Source organism: Orbicella faveolata, unplaced genomic scaffold (genome assembly GCF_042242905.1).
Source record: "Orbicella faveolata isolate gen_17 unplaced genomic scaffold, um_ofav_v1 contig_48, whole genome shotgun sequence".
In the NCBI taxonomy this organism is placed as follows: Eukaryota; Metazoa; Cnidaria; class Anthozoa; order Scleractinia; family Merulinidae; genus Orbicella; species Orbicella faveolata.
In genome coordinates this window covers 7,966,542-7,985,218 of record NW_028301578.1, presented here as the reverse complement: position 1 = coordinate 7,985,218, position 18,677 = coordinate 7,966,542, and the positions used below count along the sequence as shown (strand labels likewise).

Sequence of the window (18,677 nt, the reverse complement as noted above, 5' to 3'; positions counted from 1 at the left end):
TGTAACCATAGTAATAGCGGAGCGCCGGGGGCACGAAGGACCGCCAAGCCGAGCACCGTAACTATAGGAGCTGAACCACATGCACGTATAGAAATAGAAAACCATGCAACTCTTTTTTCATGGTCAACATCGCTAGCGGCATGGATCGCGGACGCGTGCGCCCTAAGAGGACGACGACGTCGCGCAACATGGCGGCCATAGTCCAGCAAGATCATGTTCTCGTGGTTAAAGTTTATTTCTTTACATTGGCCTGGGGTAGAGCGGCTTCTCCTGAAGGAGGCTGCATGGAAGAGATATAGGGCGCTGAAGAAGCAATTTCGCTGATTGACGTCTCTGTCCCATTGTGCTTGCTGGTGCTTGGTTTTTTATTTTTTTAAATTTTTTTTCATTTTATTTTATTTTATCGTGGCTGGCTAACTATTTTTTTTTGAAGTCGAATAACGCAACGCAGCGGGGGGGGGGGGGGGGGGTGGGGGAGAGGTGGTGGTTAATTAAATAAATTTGTTACCGGTCTGCAAACAGTCATGTATCAATAAGTTAAGCGTTACATCAACCAGTACAAAGTGGTGGAGTTTCGGAAAGGGAGACCATCTGAAAAATGTGCAGATTCCTCTTTTTAAGCTTTGCTTTGTTCTGTGCCTCACTAGTCGAAGGTTAGTCCTTTTGTATAAAACGTTATAGATTCATCCGAAGCATGCGTTCTCGTTATGTCTTCTCGACAGTATTACATAAGAAATGGCGACGGTCTTAGTAAACTACAATAAGGATGTAAAGCCACAATTTATAGCACCATTTTACTTTCAGGAGACTTGTAAAAGAAATACGAGGTGTTGAGTTCAAATAGCAAAGGCACAAATTAACGACATTAATTAGCGCATATCATCAAACGCTTGAAAGAAATTTTTTCTTTTAAATTTCTAAATATCTGTTCATCGTATGGCTCGATTTTCATCCTTTTTGGGAGAACAGTTGTCATTTTAGAAAAAGGCTGGGAAATGATTAAATGTTTATACGAGTCTTGACAAATTTTCTGTGTACAATTCAAAAATATAGATATAAGTTCTCCTAAGAAGAAACTGTGATATCCAAAGGTGCTTTTTTAAAAACAAAAATGAGCGCCTGCAGTTTTTCGTAGGAATCTCCGCTGAAATTATACGAATCTTTTTTAAATAATTCAGCAAAACCTTTCGGAATGGTATTTTTGCAATGTTGGAAAATATGTTGAAAGACCTGAAAACGGAAGCTACACGCAACAAATTCCGGCAGCGATTGGCTGTTAAAATATTTTCCGAAAAGATAAAAGTGTGTCTGCAAACTAAGTGAAGACTTGGCCTAGATTTATAAAGCGTTTAACAGTCTCCTGGAGTTTAAGAATCTCTTGTTTTGTCTGTCTTAATAAACTACCAATTTTCTTTGCCAAACTGATTGCTGACATAATTGATACTTCGGTTGCATTATTTTATTAAATAAATTTTGATATTTTAAATACCTAAATTTTAAAAAAGGAAAAACAATATTGCCATTTTAAGCTGCGATGAGTCTTTAAGCCAGTCAGGCAAAGTGATTGAGCTAGTAATAAGCGGACTCACTTTCGTTGTAAATATTTAATGATATAGTTATAAATATCCGCCGTGTTTACTGCTTTGTATTTGTTAATATAATCTACCAGTTGCAAACCACAGGAAGAGAAAAATCAAATTAACTCGTTTTAAAAAAGAAACAAACCAAAGCAAAACACAAAGGAAGCGAAAAGAACGAACAAAACAGACAAAGGAGACACTTCTAAAGAAAGACAAGGCAGCAGCAGGGTTCAACAATGACTAATACGATAGAGTTTATAGGTAAGTAACAGGGGCCTACCAAGGTCAGTGTTGAGACATTAAACTCTATTTTCCACGTATTCATGGCAATTGCAAAAACCTTGAAAAAATCTTATCCAAAAATCTCTGTGCACTAACTACTAACATGTGATGATTATGCTTAGTCTTCGTTGTGAATTTACCTGCAACTGGGTGGGGTTTTAGCCGGGGTCGACAGTTTAAACGCTGTTAAGTAGGACGGGGGGAGGGGGGTGGGAGGGGGTGAGGCAAAGGGGCGAGCATGGGTGGGGCGTATTGACGCGTATTTCCCGCCATTTTTGTGATCTTCATAAAATATGTCATATTCGTACCAGACATTAATATTTAAAATTTAAGCTCGTTTCATACAGACTTCATTCCATTTCGAGGCGGATCTAAAACGAAATTCAGCAATATTTAAATATTGGAGGACTAGCTCGCTTTCCTCAGATCACACATGAAACTCACGTATAAATTTAAAGTTATTCAGGCAGCGAGTAGACTAAGTATAAAATAAGAAACACTTAAGACATTTTGCTTGTAATTTTTTCATGGTAACAACTTATTTCCATGTTCCTTTGTGCCCCTAAACTCTTTCGATTGAAAAATTTTCTCGCTCTATACTTGTGGTCCCAGGGGTCGATTCAAGTACGGGTAAATAAATTGGGAGACTGGTAGAAATCCAAGAGTTGTTCAATGAGAAAGCTATATTCTGCCGAATTTCTCGGCGTGCAAGGTCTGTGCAGGTATACAATTGGTGTCCCCTGCGAATTATTTTTTGTTGTTGTTGTTAGTTTTGGATTCCTGATTTGTTTACTTGATCTCCAGGTTTCACTCCAAAACAGTGTTACGAATACTTTTCTCACGCCTCATGGAAGAACTGTTTCGACAAGACAATAGAAAAAGATTGTGAATTTGGAGACGATATGTGCATAAAAGGACAGATTTCATTCGGAAACAATTCCAAAACAGATCACATCTTTTTCAAAACCTGTGCGAACGAAAACGAATGTACTACCTACGAGAAAGATGGATCACAGGTCCCCACGTGTGAGGATAAAAAGCACCAAGGTTATTCAGTTGATTGTTTTGTCCAGTGCTGTGAAGACGACATGTGTAACTCTGGAGACCACGAACAAGTGGTCAGCTGGATGCTGTTGTTGCTGTATGTGTCATGCGTACAGGCTTTGTTTGAGTAAAATCAACAGCTACTTCCAATTCTTTGTGTCCATTAGTTTCGTCAACATTTAAAAGTTTTGAATGCCATAATTGCATTTTCTAGTACTTATTATAATGTGCAAACGTAGATTAACAAGAAAGGCTAATTACATGTAAAAATGGATTTATATTACATCGGCAGCTTTGTAATATTACAAATTAAGGATGTCAAGAATAGTAGCACTGAACTGAGCTTCATAAGTGTTTATAATGTAGATAGAAGCCTTCACGCGCTCTGATTGGTTAAAAATCCATGCTATATCAGAGTATGAAACATAGCAAAACCGTGTTTTATTGTTTTTCGCCACATTACCTCTACATCATAAAGCAAGTGAAGTAGCCTAAGCCGTGTATTACACTATGATAAAACACTTCGGACATTTTAAAACACTCGAGAAATGTAGAAAACACTCGCCGCATCGTGTTTTCTACTCTTCCCTCGTGTTTTCAAATGCCCGTCGTGTTTTTTCACAGTGTAACACACGGCTTAGGCTTCTTTATTTGTTAAATAACACAATTACTGACGAATAAAATGCTCAATATTGTTTCTCAGTGGACTAGGTAATAATCATCTGAACTCATTTCAACTTCACTTCATTTCAACAAAACTCTTACTTTAATTACAGAGTATTGTGGAATGTTTTCTTGTTCATCGGCTTAGCAGTAAATGGAGTAAGTAAGGAAATGAAAAAAAAAAAAAAAATTTAAACATATCCGGGGAACTTAGAAATAAATAGATTCCTCTAAAACGGGTACACTTAAATTTTCAATAATCTTCGGATGACAATTTTAGTTCATTTTCACTTCCTCCAGGAACCATGGTTCCATATTCAGTTTAAGGACCTTATGGAAGGCGGCCTATGATTATTAATTATTGATTATTAATATAATGTACTAAACAGTGTAAAACGTTCTTAGCACTTGTCTTTGTTCTTGGCAGTTCATTGACAGTTTTCAGCAGGGAAAGTTTTGATTTCTTTTAAAGTTATTCGTTCGCGTTTTGCCATATTACTACTCCGCATTCTGCAAAAACAACACACAAGGTTTCTTAATCCACGGCGGTAGCTAGTGACAAATGACAGACAAATTATTGGATTAATAACAGAAGATAACAAAAACATAAAAACCGCAATAAGGGAAAATGTTCTCAAAAAGGCGCAAGAAGGCTTCCAGAAACGTACGAAACGTAACAAATTGTAAGGAATAACACAAATGTAGAACAGCACTAAGGTAACCACAGCCATTTGAGTAGCTTGTCTTCGCTTCTTTGAACCGTGATGTTGTCTTTTATGTGCGGCATGCATAAAGGCCTTATTTCGCGTTTTTAAGGCGACCATTATTGCAGTGTATAAAACTGTTATTAAAAGCAACGGAGCCAAAAACCTGATGGTGACATGAAGCCAGAAATATCCTTCACTAGCTTCCTTGCTAGAAAAAATCGATTGTTCGTTTACTAAACCACAAAGTACGCTATTCCCATGTTCATCTAGTCCGTGGATCACAAGCCATGGAAAATAGAAAACAGCAGCTAAAACCCAAATAGAAACGATGGCTGTTGTGCGAATCTTGCTTGAAATAATCCCAATTTTTATTGGAAAAACCACGGCGACAAATCTATCAATTGCTATCCACACCAAGCTTTGAACAGAAACAAGAAGAGACGCCGAACCACCGAAATAAAACAACTTGCAAAACATTGATCCTAAGGTTCCACTGACGTGCCAATGCCCTGAGTTGGTCACCAGTGCAGTTATTTGCACAGGAATTACAACCAGCGAGAAAAGCAGATCGGACACGGCCATGTTTACGATGAAATAGTTGATTGTTTTTCGTAAATCACGATGCTTGTAGACGATAATGACTATGAGGAAGTTCCCAAAGAAACTGCCTAGTAAAATAAACCAATACGCACAAAGTTGGGAAATTCTCTCAGCAGGCGAATCGACAAAGATACAAGTCGAGCTATGTTGGCTCAACGCAGTTTCGTTCCCAATGAAAGGGATTGTGGTGTTATTTTTCAATGACATGATCTGCTTTGCTTGAACTTTTCGGTGCTCGAGTTTCTACAGCGCAGCGTCGAACGAATGTATTTTTTGTCACAACTGATTTTAATCGCAAATGAATTTTAATTCCACCTGCTCCATGTCGTCACTCAAAGATTTAATTTTGAGGTCACTGAAAGCCAGTTTCACTCCTTCTTTTAATGTATGTCTAATAATGAAAGATTAACATGATGAGCGAAGTGTTTTTTGGTTTACGTACATGTCAGAATTGAAGTAAGATCGTCAAATGAAAAGTCAGTAAAGTTTCACAAAAATAAAAAGGCTATGTAGTTCATTTGTTTACTGACCAACACGATTAATTGCTGTTGAATAAACACACTGTAATACCACTCACATTGTTTTTTTTTTTCTGCCTATTTACAAGCAAATAATTTCCTTGACTTCTTAGGGGGGATGTAATTCTACATTCGGAGCAATTAAAACTAATTAAAACCAAGAAATAATCTCTTGTTCAAACTTAAAAGGAAAATATTTCCCCTGTGGCAATGAGCAATATTTACAATAAGACGTATGGATGTACATTTGTCAATGCAAACAGCCTTGCAAACTTTGTAAACTGATAAAGTTGATAAGATAGGTAGACACCTTTATTTAAAGTAAAAAATTTAAAGATAAGAAATTTCAGGGTAGTCCGATCCCTTTTAGGGAGCTTACAAAGTCTCTCACGGCTATCAATAGGAGCCCTGAAGCTATTACCTCACGTAGATTACAAAATAATAGGTAATATACAAAAATAAAAACATAAATATAGGAAAGTACATTACAATGAGAAAGCTGCCCTGGTGGTTTATAACGGGCCGGAATTTTCCGTTGTTCGCTGGGTTTTATAAATGTGCATGCGCGTTGCATTTTAAGTCGAATTTCTTTCCGTTTTGAAAGTTGCCATAAAATCTCGAGCTCGCTGTGTTATCTAGACTTGATTCGAAAGAGGTTTATCCATTTTATCCATTTATCTTTAAATCATGTGCAATACCACTGCTGATGACACGTTTAAAAATTATCAAGGGAGTGATAAGCACTGGGAGAATCACATCCAGATCGTTAGTTCTATAGCCGTTGCAACTGCCAAAATTCAAGGTAATTGCTATCGCAGTGGAAAATAGCGGTAATTAGAAATAACGGAGCAAAACTCAAATGATAAAGAAAGAAAACTGAAGCTAAAGATATGTCACGTTAATTAGTTTTTTGGTCGAAGAGAAATGATGGGGGAGGTGGGAGGGGGGAGGGCGAACACTGAAGTATCTCAGGCTCACTAACAGAACAAGTCCAAGGTAAATATTAAAACTTTCTTAACTACCTTTGCAATATTATCCCATTTTGCTTCCCGTTACTGTTTTGCATTCACGAAAACGTCTCATCGCGCAGACAGGTCTTATTGAAAAAACAAAAAAAACAAAAACAAAAAAACAAAAAAAACAAAAAAAAAAACAAAAAAAACAAAAAAAAACTGCCCAAACAGTAAAGCACTCTTTGGCTAACAGACAACGTCCGCGGACAAATATGCGAACATATTTTCCGGTCAAATGGAGGCTATTGTTTATTCATTATACGACTTGTGTTTGTAGCGGATATGACGCGCGCTCTGATTGGCTAGCTTGTACTAAGACATCATTCTCTTACAGCCCCATAAAAACCAAACAAAAAGCCATATATTAAACTACCTTTCAACCCCGAACGTTCTGTCTTCACGGAAAATTCTCAGACCTAGGACTTTCCGTATTGATCTCGCTATCGCTCGGTTTGAGATCTTTCCGTATTAAAAGACCTCACTCTCGGTCAATAAGTAGTTAGTAAAGCAATTGTGGCTAATCTTTATCTTTAATCTTTAACAACTTTACTCCTAAAACAGTGTAAAACTAAAAACTATACTAGGAGAATTATAACTATATATAATTGAATATTAAATATATCCAAATTTACACAATAATTTGAAAGACAAAGTACACATTAAAAGAATAACTTTATAGTGTTCATGGCAGCTACATAATTAAAATTTGCTGATCGACTTAAAAGTTAAGGTTATACGATATAGGAATTAATAACCCTTGGATAAAAAGAAAATTTAAAACTCTCAACAGCGCACGGTACGTGGCTTTAAGGAACGGGATTTGGAAGCTTCGTCTGTCGGAACAACTTAAAGGTTGAACGTCAAGTGGAAATTTTATCCCAACCATGCGATACTTGATTTTATTTAAGGTATGCAACTGATGAAGGTGCGTACGCTACGCAAGCGTGTCCCACCCCAAGAGCTGACTCTACTGTTCTGAACCCGGCTTATATCGCCGGGTTCTAGCTATGGTTAAAAACTCAGCTACTAAATCACAGTTTCACCATGCGATTACTCCGACCAAGGCCACTTAAGCAAATTCTTTGCAAATTGACTGCTGGCATTTTAAAAGCTTTAAAATAGTTACTATTCAAAATGGCCTCAAATCTGTTGCCTTTGTAATGTGCAGCTTGATTACCGACATAGATGATTCGTTGGAAAACTATTGTTAACCTCCACGATTTTTATTCGTTAAATTTGAAGAAAACTTTGTCGGGCGGCCTTGGTTAGAGACGTGGCACTGAAATTGAGCGGGACAAACTAGAAACATCCAATGTTGTTTGAGCCCTGTTTCCACTTGTAACATCCCAAGCCGTCGCGATCATTTCCGTTCCTCCAAAATACAAGCTAACTAAAATATCTCTGTCTAATCCTTGTCTCGTGTCAGGAGAGTGAACCAAGACACTTCCAATCTCAGTTACCCCGGGGTCCGTGACAAACACGATGTCAGACGTGGGAGCGGCGTAAAAAGTATATCTAATTACAGTTTCATTTGCCTCGCGTGGACGGTATGTGACAGAAATGTTCTGTCCGTGTTTGACGGTGTCCGTCTCCTTCACAAAACAATTAAAAAAATCTCTGCACTTCTCCTTGCCATTAACCAAGACCTTCTTTTCTTCTGGGTGTTTACCTCGTACGAAATTCCGCGAACAATCAGCGCCATAGCTGGTTCCTACGACTCTCCTCTTCGTAGCAGCTGTCGTTAGGGCAACCATCACTGCCCCTTTAACAACCACGTCGGTGGCATCACGAGGAACAGTGACACAGTATTTACGGGCAAACTCATTTCTGACCTCTTCTTGAAGGAGGGAATTCGCACAGCCTCCAAATAGAAGAATCGTTTTGACTTTGGAGAGCTTTGGTTTGCTGAGTAAGGCCCTTAAGTTATGCTTGACGGATTCTATGAAAGGCTGGAGAAGCCACAGCATAACACTAGGACTCAAACAAAGATACTCATCGTCGACAATTTTCACTTCTCCTTCCGCGTATTTCTTCATGGGTGGAGAGCGAAAATCATTTACCGAGGCAACAAAACTTCCAGGCAAACAAATTTTTGTCTCTCCATTTGGAAAGTCGTGTTTCTTCGCTTCGAACTCCTGCAGTATCTTAAGCCAATCAGACGGAAATAGTTTGCGATAATCGTTCAGCATCTGTGCACCAAACAGCTCGTCTAAGACATCCTCAAACTGGCTGGTAATACGATTCAGGTCTGCGCCATACGCAACGCTTGTTTCCTTGTAGATCTCTTCAATGGAATCGTCACCATGCTGCTGATAAACGGTCACGTCCAGCCTACCTCCTAGTAAAGATAAAAAAGCCTCCTTAGGCAATTACAACCTCAATGATCATTGAAGGAGCTACGTCACAGTTTCGCATCTTGAAAAACCTAGGCTAAATCTTTCATGTTCATTGTTTGTAGTCGGTGTTAATCTTCTCCATCCTTAAAAATGCTTGATCCTTTATGGTTTATTTTTTTAACTCTGTGGTGTTTTTATATCTTAGTAAACTACTATTTTCAGGTTTCCTTCAAGGTAATTTTTTACGTGGCCAAAATAACTAACGATATAAAGGAACATAACATGGCTATAAACCCCAACTGGTAGGAGACAGACCAGTTGGCTGTTTACAAGCCTAAACGAGGAGTTGAAAGCGGGACGCGAGAACATCAGCTAATGGTTAGAACGGGACTTGAGACATCGATCTCAAAATTTCTAGTCAGACGCCCTTACCACTCAGCCACGCTACCTCCACACTAGCCCTAGTTAAGAATTAATTGATCACAGTCCTAATTATTCTAACAATGAAAGGAAGATTAAATGTAAGCGCTGTAAGCTAATGAGCGAGAAAGAATTAAACCCTATAAAACTGGGTAGGAACCAACCCAACCCCTTTCCATTCAAGTACACACGAGATTTAAATGGGATTTTAAGTGGAAGTTTACTGGAATCTTCATTAAGTTATTCAGTGTCAATTTGGAATAACTACCTCCTATGTCAGCGAGTAAGAATGGTGTGTTAGCTTTGTCGTGCATTTCAGGCCTGGTCTCAGACGGAATGTCTTTTCTGATCTCCGTCTTTAAACAGAAATGAGCGGCGGCTTCAGCTTCAGTCACAATCATCACTTGCCCTGGGTTACCACGTGACCCAATACCAGCCTAGTAAAAATTGAAGGGAACCTCAACTGACTTTTAATTAAATCAGCGAACTACCGTGTACTTGAGTAAAGTTGTTAAAGAACAGTTAATTCACGTGAAACTTTAAAATTGGGGGCACACTTCGGCGGCAAATCATGAGAGTTTACTGGCCAGTGAAGATCAACCCCGTTCCCGGGGTCTCTCATTTTCTCACCCTTCCGGTAGGGGAAGATCAGGGACCCCGGGAACGAGGGTTGAATGAAGGCTAGCTACACTATATTAATGAAGGGATCAGAGAAAGATGAGGTACAAGGACAACTGATATAAGAGCAAGTAATTATAAGAGCAAGGAAGAACCACACAATGGAAAAGGTTGTTGGGTTGGGTCATGTACATATATCTATCTATATATCTATATCTATATCTATGTCTATATCTATATCTATATATATATCTATCTATATATATATCTATCTATCTATATATATATATATATATATATATATATATATATAGATAGATAGATAGATAGATATACATATATATATAGATATATATAGATATAGATATAGATATATAGATAGATAGATAGAGAGATAGATAGATAGATAGATAGATAGATAGATAGATAGATAGATAGATAGATAGATAGATAGATAGATAGATAGATAGGTTGAATAAACAGAAGAAGATGCGAACTTTTCTCGTAGGAGGTCTTTAATTCAAGTGGATCTTTTGTTGAGTCCATTGGCTCAACAAAAGGTGCGAGTTTAATTCCAGGAATAGGATTCGCTACAATTAACACCATCTTGCTGCTGTATTTTATTTTATTTTATTTGCTTTTTAGCGGGCGTTTTGCTATTTTTATTATTACGTAATTCTTATGTAATCTTATGTGAAAAATTTTTTTATTTCTTTGTTCTCTTTGTAAGTCATTGTTTCGTAACTTATTTAAGGCTTTTTCACTTTTTGTAAATTTTATTCCGAGTATTGATATTCTTAGTGTTGAAGAAGCCCGAATGGGCGAAACGTCCACTTGAATTAAAGACCTCCTACGAGAAAAGTTCGCATCTTCTTCTGTTTATCCAACCTATAATTATTTAAAGAAGAAGCGTTCTGTATCCACTGGATCCTTTTCTCCAAGGCATCATCGTTGGCAAACCAACATCGTTTATACATCTATATATATATATATATATATATATATATATATATATATATAGATAGATAGATAGATAGATAGATAGACAGACAGACAGACAGACAGACAGACAGACAGATAGATAGATAGATAGATAGATAGATAGATATATACACACACACATATATATATATACATACACACACACACATACATACATACATACATACATACATACATACATACATACATACATACATACATACATACATACATATATAAATATATATATAACTAACTGCAGACAGTACTGTTTCGGCCTTCTGGGCCTCATCAGTGCAGTGCTGAAGACTAGGATGGAGGCTAAGCTTAAAAAGCCGCCCCAAATACTACACATGTGGTAGTATATATGTATAAATAAATATGAATATACATATGTCTGAATTTATGAAAACCGTGTCAAATTTGGGGCAAAACTTTCGCGCCTGCCTGCCGGCAATAGCCGGTAGGGAGGTCTTTGCGGTGCTTGAAAAGCCAGGGGGCTTCCGTCAAGGAGGGTGGGGGAAGATAGCCCTGGGACCTGGCTACCCGCTGATATTAAGCGGGGCTGCCAGGAGCTAACCCTAGGGGGGTGGGGTGGGTCACAGAGAGAGGCACATTCCTCAGTTAAAACTGCTCATTTTCTTTGCAGGACAGCCTTGGCCAGTGATGCCCTGCGGTCTTAGGGGCTGGCAGCCAGCCAGCCAGACACAAGCAAGGTGGGTGAGTAGGCTGTGTGTTGACAGAGTGCCTGTGGTTGATCGAGTGAAAAAGCCTGTGTATTTTCTTGGAAAAGTGTCAGGGTGGTTGTGTTGAAATTAGCACGGTTTTCATAAATCCAGACTCAGGAAAGATAATATAAGCAACGAACAGAAAAAAGATCTCCTTAGACACCAGGAGATATTCTGGCAAAAGAAACTGAATTCCATGCAGCCAAATGGACTTAACAAACGCATTGGCTAACCATTCAATATAATTGCAGTGATCTTTACAAAGTTCTGGGTACACAAATTGTTTTTAACATACGTTGTAAGGGTCGCTAATTGACGCAAACTCGTAACTGATGTACATACACAATTATGCTATACAATTAAGCAATTTACGGATGAAAGTACCTTTAACACGTAATATAATTAACTGTAATACCGAACGCAGTTTAGACCCCTGAAGAAGGCGTAAGCCGAAACGCGTCCGGTCAATAAAGGATTCAAATGAACAGATGTAGTCCATTCTCCTTTGTACGAACTAGATCTATATATATATATAACCGATTTTCCAAAAACATGCCCGCTATTTTGGTGCAAAGTCTTTAACACCGTTTTCATAAATTCAGACATATACTGGCACAGAATGTGTTAAACTACTCAGGGAATTCCCTAGTTTGACTCTAAATGCTTTAGAAAGATCGACAGAAATTAGACACGCTCGTTTTTCGACCTTTCTGGGTCATGCAGTCTTATTCCCTTGAAATATATGTCTGGATTTATGAAAACGGTGTTAAAGACTGAATCAGGTGTTCTTTGATTTATTTGTTTTTTTCATTTCTTTGTTTGTTTGTTTGTTTTTTCTGCTTTCGCTATGACAGCAGCTTGTAAATCTTACCTAGCATGAAATGTAGAAACTCCTTGCCGCATGTTTCATTTATTTAGGTATTTTTTTCATTATTTATCGACCCCCCCCCCCCCCAATCTCCCCCCTTTCCAATTTGCGTTAAGTTTAGCCCAGGCTACACTCGTCTGAATTCAGTTCGCGCGGTGACTCTGACAAGGAGCGACCGATTAGCGTTCTGTATTTGCTGTCTAAAGGAAGTCTGCCCGAGGACATCATTATGTCCAGTGAAGGCCCAAGTCTAACGATTTGCTAGTAAGCGTCGTCCATTATCGTACGTGAGGCGGGCCTGAGGAGATGTGTAAACCGTACGGGTCACATTTAGCCTCCTAACAGTAGGCCGTTTGCCCTGTGGCGATAATGTTGTGCTTGCTTTAGACAGCAAAACTCTTTAGCCACATGGATTTAGGGCTTAGACGTGCAATGGACTAGACATCTCTAGCTGCTGTTGGCGTCATTTGCTCTGAACTTTGATGTAGCTAAAGACTTAGAAAGAAAATCTGTTGAAATCTGGATGTGCTATTCCGCGCTCGACAAAATTGAAGTACATCCGGGACATTGCTATTTGCGAGCAAAACATGGCCACGAGGAGAGAGAAGAACATGAGTTCAAGCGCTGATCGTGAGTAGAATTTCCTTGTTTTATCAATTTTAGGCGTTCTCGGCTTAGCTAAGTATCAGAACTGTCTGTGATTCGCTAGCGCGGAAGAAATTTATTTGCGTGGCTTCCGGGCGATAATTGACGTAACGACAAAATGTTGAGTGTTCGCTTACTGCTAACTATGGCCTAGTTTGTTTGAATTTCAATCGATTCTCGATGTAGGAAGCTCTTGTTCAGTCCATTTAGGACGATGCAGACCTTTAGAAAGCAATAGATTGGCTCTCCGCCGCGGTTTTGATATCTGTACGTTCGTGTTGATTTAGACTCCAATTTCATGTTAAAAGCACTCTTAATTAAATTGTACAATTCATGATTCAACGAAAAGACGGTGAACTTAGTCTTCCTGGCCTCAAAAGGCATACAGGAGAGTTATTTGCTGCTATTTGAGCGACGATAAGCCTCGTGGAAAGCTAGCTCTAGGACAGAATTGTAGCAAGTTAGATTATCAGTGACAAGTCAGAGGGACGAAGGGACGGAGGGACGGAGGGACGGAGGGACGGAGGGACGGAGGGACGGAGGGACGGAGGGACGGAGGGACGGAGGGACGGAGGGACGGAGGGACGGAGGGACGGAGGGACGGAGGGACGGAGGGACGGAGGGACGGAGGGACGGAGGGACGGAGGGACGGATATTCTATTTTAGTTCTTATGTACAGTTGATGTGATGTCTTCCAAGATTTTATCAACTTAATAAATGTAGATGTAGATGTAGATGTCTGGTCATGGGCTCTGGTCATGTTTTATTAATGTTATCGGGAAAAAAAATCCGTAGTTGCATTAACATGGGCAACCGAAGGTAAAAGCAGAAGGGAAGGGCCTATAAAGAGACGTGGCGGAGGATCATAAATAAAGAAATTAAATGGAAATTTCGGATTATCACACGGAGGGAGCCAGAGGTTGCGGTCAGAGACAGGTTGGCTTGAAGGAAGAGGAAGAGGACGAATGTCCCATTCTTCACGAGAAGAGAAGGAATCGGTGATGATAGACACTTCGGCGGCACATCAGACGAGTTTGGTCACGCCATGGATCATATTTTGGCGAAACGCAGTCGAGCCGAAAAAGCACTGGCGTGGTCAAATGGGCCCGACATGCCGTGCACAAAAAAGGGACGATTGGGTTTTTACCATATCCAAATTAGGCAATAATTCCGCCAATATAAGGTCAGTAACTAAATATTTTTGGATATAAGGGCAGAAAAGGCTTCTGATTGGCTAGTTGCGAGATTATCTTTCGTAAAACGTCAGCAGAAGGCTAGAGCTCTGAATGGCTGATACCAGGAGCCATAATCGGGGACGGAGACCGTAAGTCTTAGGATCCGCGCGCACCTATGATATGGGACAATTTTTTCTATTTTTAGAACAGATCGCGCCATCCTGACGTCATATATCCGCGCGGATTCACGCACATGTCAGGGGCTCTCGCGTGGATGTTGTCACGTTGTGTGATCAAATGGTGAGAGTTGAGAGATTCTCTTGCGTATTTTTCACAGCGATGGCAGGGAATAAGGCAGGGAATACGAACCAGGGCGCTTATACGTAGTTTTATGCTCTGAACTAACGGAAAAGGTGGGTTTTTCAGGGTAGAAAGCAAGAATTCAATCTCGCGCTGGAAATGAATAATAAGATCTGCTCACGCTAGTTGTAAGCTTACGCGTATGTTTTTGCGTTTGTTCTGCATGACTTAAGAATATAGCAAGAAAACTCTCTACTCTGGTATCGAGTTAATTTGTGAGTTTCTCAGACAATGGTTAATCATAACCAAAACCTGTTTTGATGGTTTCTTATTGTTTCTGCTTGTTTGGTGAGTTTGCAAAAGTTTTTGAAAGGAAAGTCTGACGCGTACAATTAGCTCATTTGCATAGTGCAGCTCGTGCACGTTCAATCCGAGTCGGTGTTTGACAAAGATTTCTTTCGTTATCTTTTGTGCTGAGATGCTGCAACAAATTTCACGAACGCAAAAAAGGCTACTAACATCATGTGTGTTTCTTCAACATAAGCATAGTGAAGTTTTACACTGCGAAAATGAAAATAAACAAGGAGTTTGATAACTCGATCAACAAAATCGAAATCGTTATTCGAAGTTGATTAAAGAAAGCGTCATTGTAACTTTGCTGATTATTTCTGCTTTATTCACATATTTCCAGCTTAGCTTTTAAATATGTTCTCAAACATTTATCAATCTTAAACATATTTAAAAACTATAGAGTTATTGTTTGAGTTCGATGTACGAATTAGTGCGGCGGCGGAAGTCCAATTTGTCATGTTTACTGACTGTACAAAACACGCATCGGCGGGCGCTCTCTTCATCGACAACAGAGAATTTACTGGATTTTTACACAAATAAAACTGAGCAGTATCTGAGGACGTAAAGTTATTGGGCCTTGATGAAACATCAAGCGTTGCTTACAATTCAGGCGAAGCTCTAAGTAGCAATTATTTTGTTTTACTTTTCGGTCGCGATAGACTGGCAAATTCCTCGCAAGCGTGTGGTAAGAGGAGCTAGGAAACCATGAAGTCCTGAAGCACTGCTATATCTAAATATATCCAGCTAGTTTTTTGCTGTGTAATGGAAAAGCTGTTAATCTTCAAAATATGTGAAATTTAAAGTGCAGTAATATACAGCTCATGTAAAAGAAGCATCCGTCGGAACACAACTTGGTCAGCGATATATATTAAGCTTAAAGCGGAACATACCTAAATTCGACACGGTCTTACTTCACTCAAACTGGAGGAGCTTACGACGAAGATACTTAATTAAGCAAACTTCCAACAGACGTAAACGCGTTTAGTTGTGGGCCAAAAACATGAAAAATTTCGGGAATTTCGGACGCCATTTCCCCCGCGCGACATCCGCAAAAATCCTTGCAGCATGTACGCGCGTGTGCCGCAGGTGATGGCGCAATTTGTTCTAAAAATAGAATTATTGTCCAATATCATGGGGACAACCCCAATACTTGAAATGGCGCGCGCTTACGGTCTCCGTCCCCGATTATGGCTCCTGCTGATACCAAATTTGGACGCATACAGTTAAAAAACGGGAAGATATCGTGACGTCACCTCATAAGCTGCCTCCCTCATAAACTGCTTTGATCTTGCCGTCCACATAACAGGCACACTTAAAACCCATAATATGTCTTTCACACCCCAGTTGACGTCTCCAGTCTCCTGCCGAATGACCTTGAGTGCTTCGTTTCTAAGAAACTGGATGCAATGCGCAAATACTGGAATGGCTCTTACTGCTTTCCCGTTAGATGCTTTGAGGAGGGTGCTCTTTAATTCCAAGACCTAATAAACATAAGGATAAAGCTAAGATAGTGAGAACTAGACGCTGGACGCAAGCGCAGTATATGTATAAGGTTTGACCGAATCCGTCTGTTTAGCGAGATACAGAAAGAAAATAGATCTCCGTTTCATAATAATAATAATAATGATAATGATAACGATAACGGCAACGACAATGACAACGATAATGACATTGATAATGATAATAATACATTCTTACTTAGGGCCTTACCTGATCATTATACAAAGCCATCTTGAAAAGTTCAAAAAACAAGAATTCATCCTGTGCTTCGTAGACGCTCCTCAGGTATGCATACTTTTCTACCGCTTTATATCCAAACGAGTCGAATAACTGGTCTGGTTTAAGTAACAGGCATGTGGGTGTCTTGCTTGTTCGATGGCCTTGTTCATTTACCCAGTCTTTATTCATGAAAATCATAGAGTTTTCACCTTGTTCCTTGTTGAGTGAGAAAGCAAAGCCGCTGTATGTTGTTCCCAGATCGATTGCAACAGTAGCGAGGAAACTTTTCTCTCTGCCGAAAAGTAAGTCTCTGAGACCTATGTAAAGCAAAACAAATGGAGTGACAATGGAACAATAAAAAAGGTAAACAAAATGGTCAAAAGAAGAGAACAGAAACGTAAAGGGAAGAAAATAAAAAATCACACTCACACGAGCTATATTTCTGTGCATTTTTAAGGAGGTATTCTGGCGTGACTAGTCTGATTTCGTGAAAGCAGTGACTCTTGATTACTTATATTAAAATTAAAAAAAACAAACAAACAAATAAGTAAATAAAAGTGAGCTCTAGCGCACAAAACGATAGCATATTTAGTGAAAACTGCCCCGTCTAGAGGCATAATTGCAATTACTGGCGGGATAAGAGAAAAGCAACTAAACAAAATGGCGTAGCGTTTGAACGCAACACGCGACAGGCGTTGATGATGAAACTTGTTCTTTCAGAATGCGTCCATGTTTTCAAACTTTCTCAAAAATACAGATCACAAGCTTATAATGCAACTCCTTGGACGTTAAGCTTGACCATCACAATGTGGAAAATTTGAAGGGCATTTGTACAATCGTCCTCGACTTCCGCAGGTAAAAAAATTATATACGTGGCGTAAAATAAGAAAACAATCTAGACCATGCCAGACTGCGCAACGGTACTCCGAGCAAACTACTAGTGCTTGTAAACTGAGCATGCGACTCTATTCAATATTACCTGTTAATATGAATGCCATGTTAGGGATAACTTCCTCAATACCTCTGACCAAGCGAATAGCAAAGTAAAATGATGAGAGAATCGTCTTCTGGCGTTGTCAGTTCCTGGAAACACAATGAGCAAGGATTTTGTAACAACAGCAATGCGGTAATCTGCCGGTAAGTGTAACACAACTACTTTCAGCTACTGTTCACGACGGACTCTTTCTCTTTTCTGTTGTGATAACCTGGCAGGTGATCAGAGGCTATCTAGTTCTACATAAATTGCTAGTGGTTTGAAATGAAACATCGTTTTTCAATGTTATTAACTTTAGTGAGCTGCGACCGTTTTCGCAAAGTGTGACAGTTTCCGGTTTTCAGCGAAAAACAAAACCGGAAGTGCGCTCACTGTAACAAGTGCGATTATATTGAAGTCCACTCTTTCACTTTTCAAGGAAACTGAGACGATTCATACTAGTTATGTAATTCAAAAGAGCCGGTAATCTGAATTTAAATAAATTTTTTATTTTGCACGCTTGCTGGGAGAATATTGGCCTTGGATTCAACTGTAAAGTGTATAATAATTTAAAAATGTATGTACAGCCCTCTTGCCTGGGGTTATTCTTGTCCCCAGTGCTGCACCTTTTAAGATGTCGTCACGGCGAGAATGACCTGGGGCGTGAAAAGGGCGTGAAGAGACTGGAATGACTGCAGTGGTGGATCCAGACCTTGTGCTAAGGGGCCGGGGGCGGCTTTTCTTCCTTTCTGAAAAACTGCAAAGGCTTCAAAATCGCGCTGCTCGCACCCCAATGTCTGCGAGCTATGATAGTAATTTGGATGATTTGTTCCGGGCACTAGGGTGGCGAAGACCCTACTATCAAAGATTGGAAAAGAAGTCTATCCTGATGTATGAAACAGTACATGGTATGACCTCTGATTGTCTGAGATCAAGCTAAGATTCGTATATCGTGACAATGTAAGTTCTTATCGTTTAAGGAATACCGGAAACAAATTGTTTCTTCCACAACCTCGAACTGATTATCTTAAGAGAAGTTTTTCGTGCAGCGGAGCTCATGCAGTTGTGGAACGACTTAGCTATAGACCTGAGACAAGCATCTTCACTGACCGATTTCAACTCTAAATTAAGTCGCCACAGTTTAAAGTAATATCTT

At 39.4% G+C, this 18,677-nt stretch overlaps 3 protein-coding genes across 4 annotated transcripts; 1 reads left to right on the top strand and 2 right to left on the bottom strand.

Annotated features, from left to right (window-relative positions):
• The first annotated feature begins 1,816 nt into the window (after window positions 1–1,816).
• Window positions 1,817–3,037, top strand: LOC149096340 (uncharacterized). Its single transcript, XM_089280885.1, has 2 exons — window positions 1,817–1,841; window positions 2,667–3,037. Exons 1-2 carry the CDS (start codon window positions 1,817–1,819, stop codon window positions 3,035–3,037), a joined length of 396 nt encoding a protein of 131 aa, XP_089137011.1.
• An 807-nt stretch (window positions 3,038–3,844) lies between these two features.
• LOC149096339 (QRFP-like peptide receptor) lies at window positions 3,845–5,083 on the bottom strand. The gene has a single exon (XM_089281588.1). It carries the CDS (start codon window positions 5,081–5,083, stop codon window positions 3,998–4,000), a length of 1,086 nt encoding a protein of 361 aa, XP_089137714.1. The 3' UTR covers window positions 3,845–3,997.
• Window positions 5,084–6,918: 1,835 nt separating this feature from the next.
• Window positions 6,919–17,839, bottom strand: LOC110053134 (heat shock 70 kDa protein 12A-like). 2 transcript variants are annotated; one of them, XM_020759322.2, is made up of 5 exons: window positions 17,528–17,839; window positions 16,540–16,865; window positions 16,083–16,310; window positions 9,432–9,600; window positions 6,919–8,745 (listed from the first exon to the last, which is right to left on the bottom strand). In XM_020759322.2, the coding sequence occupies exons 1-5, from the start codon at window positions 17,544–17,546 to the stop codon at window positions 7,673–7,675; spliced, it is 1,815 nt and encodes a 604-aa protein (XP_020614981.2). In that variant the 5' UTR covers window positions 17,547–17,839; the 3' UTR covers window positions 6,919–7,672. The 2 variants fall into 2 exon arrangements, with proteins under 2 accessions (XP_020614981.2, XP_089137347.1); XM_089281221.1 differs by lacking the exon at window positions 17,528–17,839 and having other exon boundaries at window positions 16,540–17,112.
• Between the last annotated feature and the right edge of the window lie 838 nt (window positions 17,840–18,677).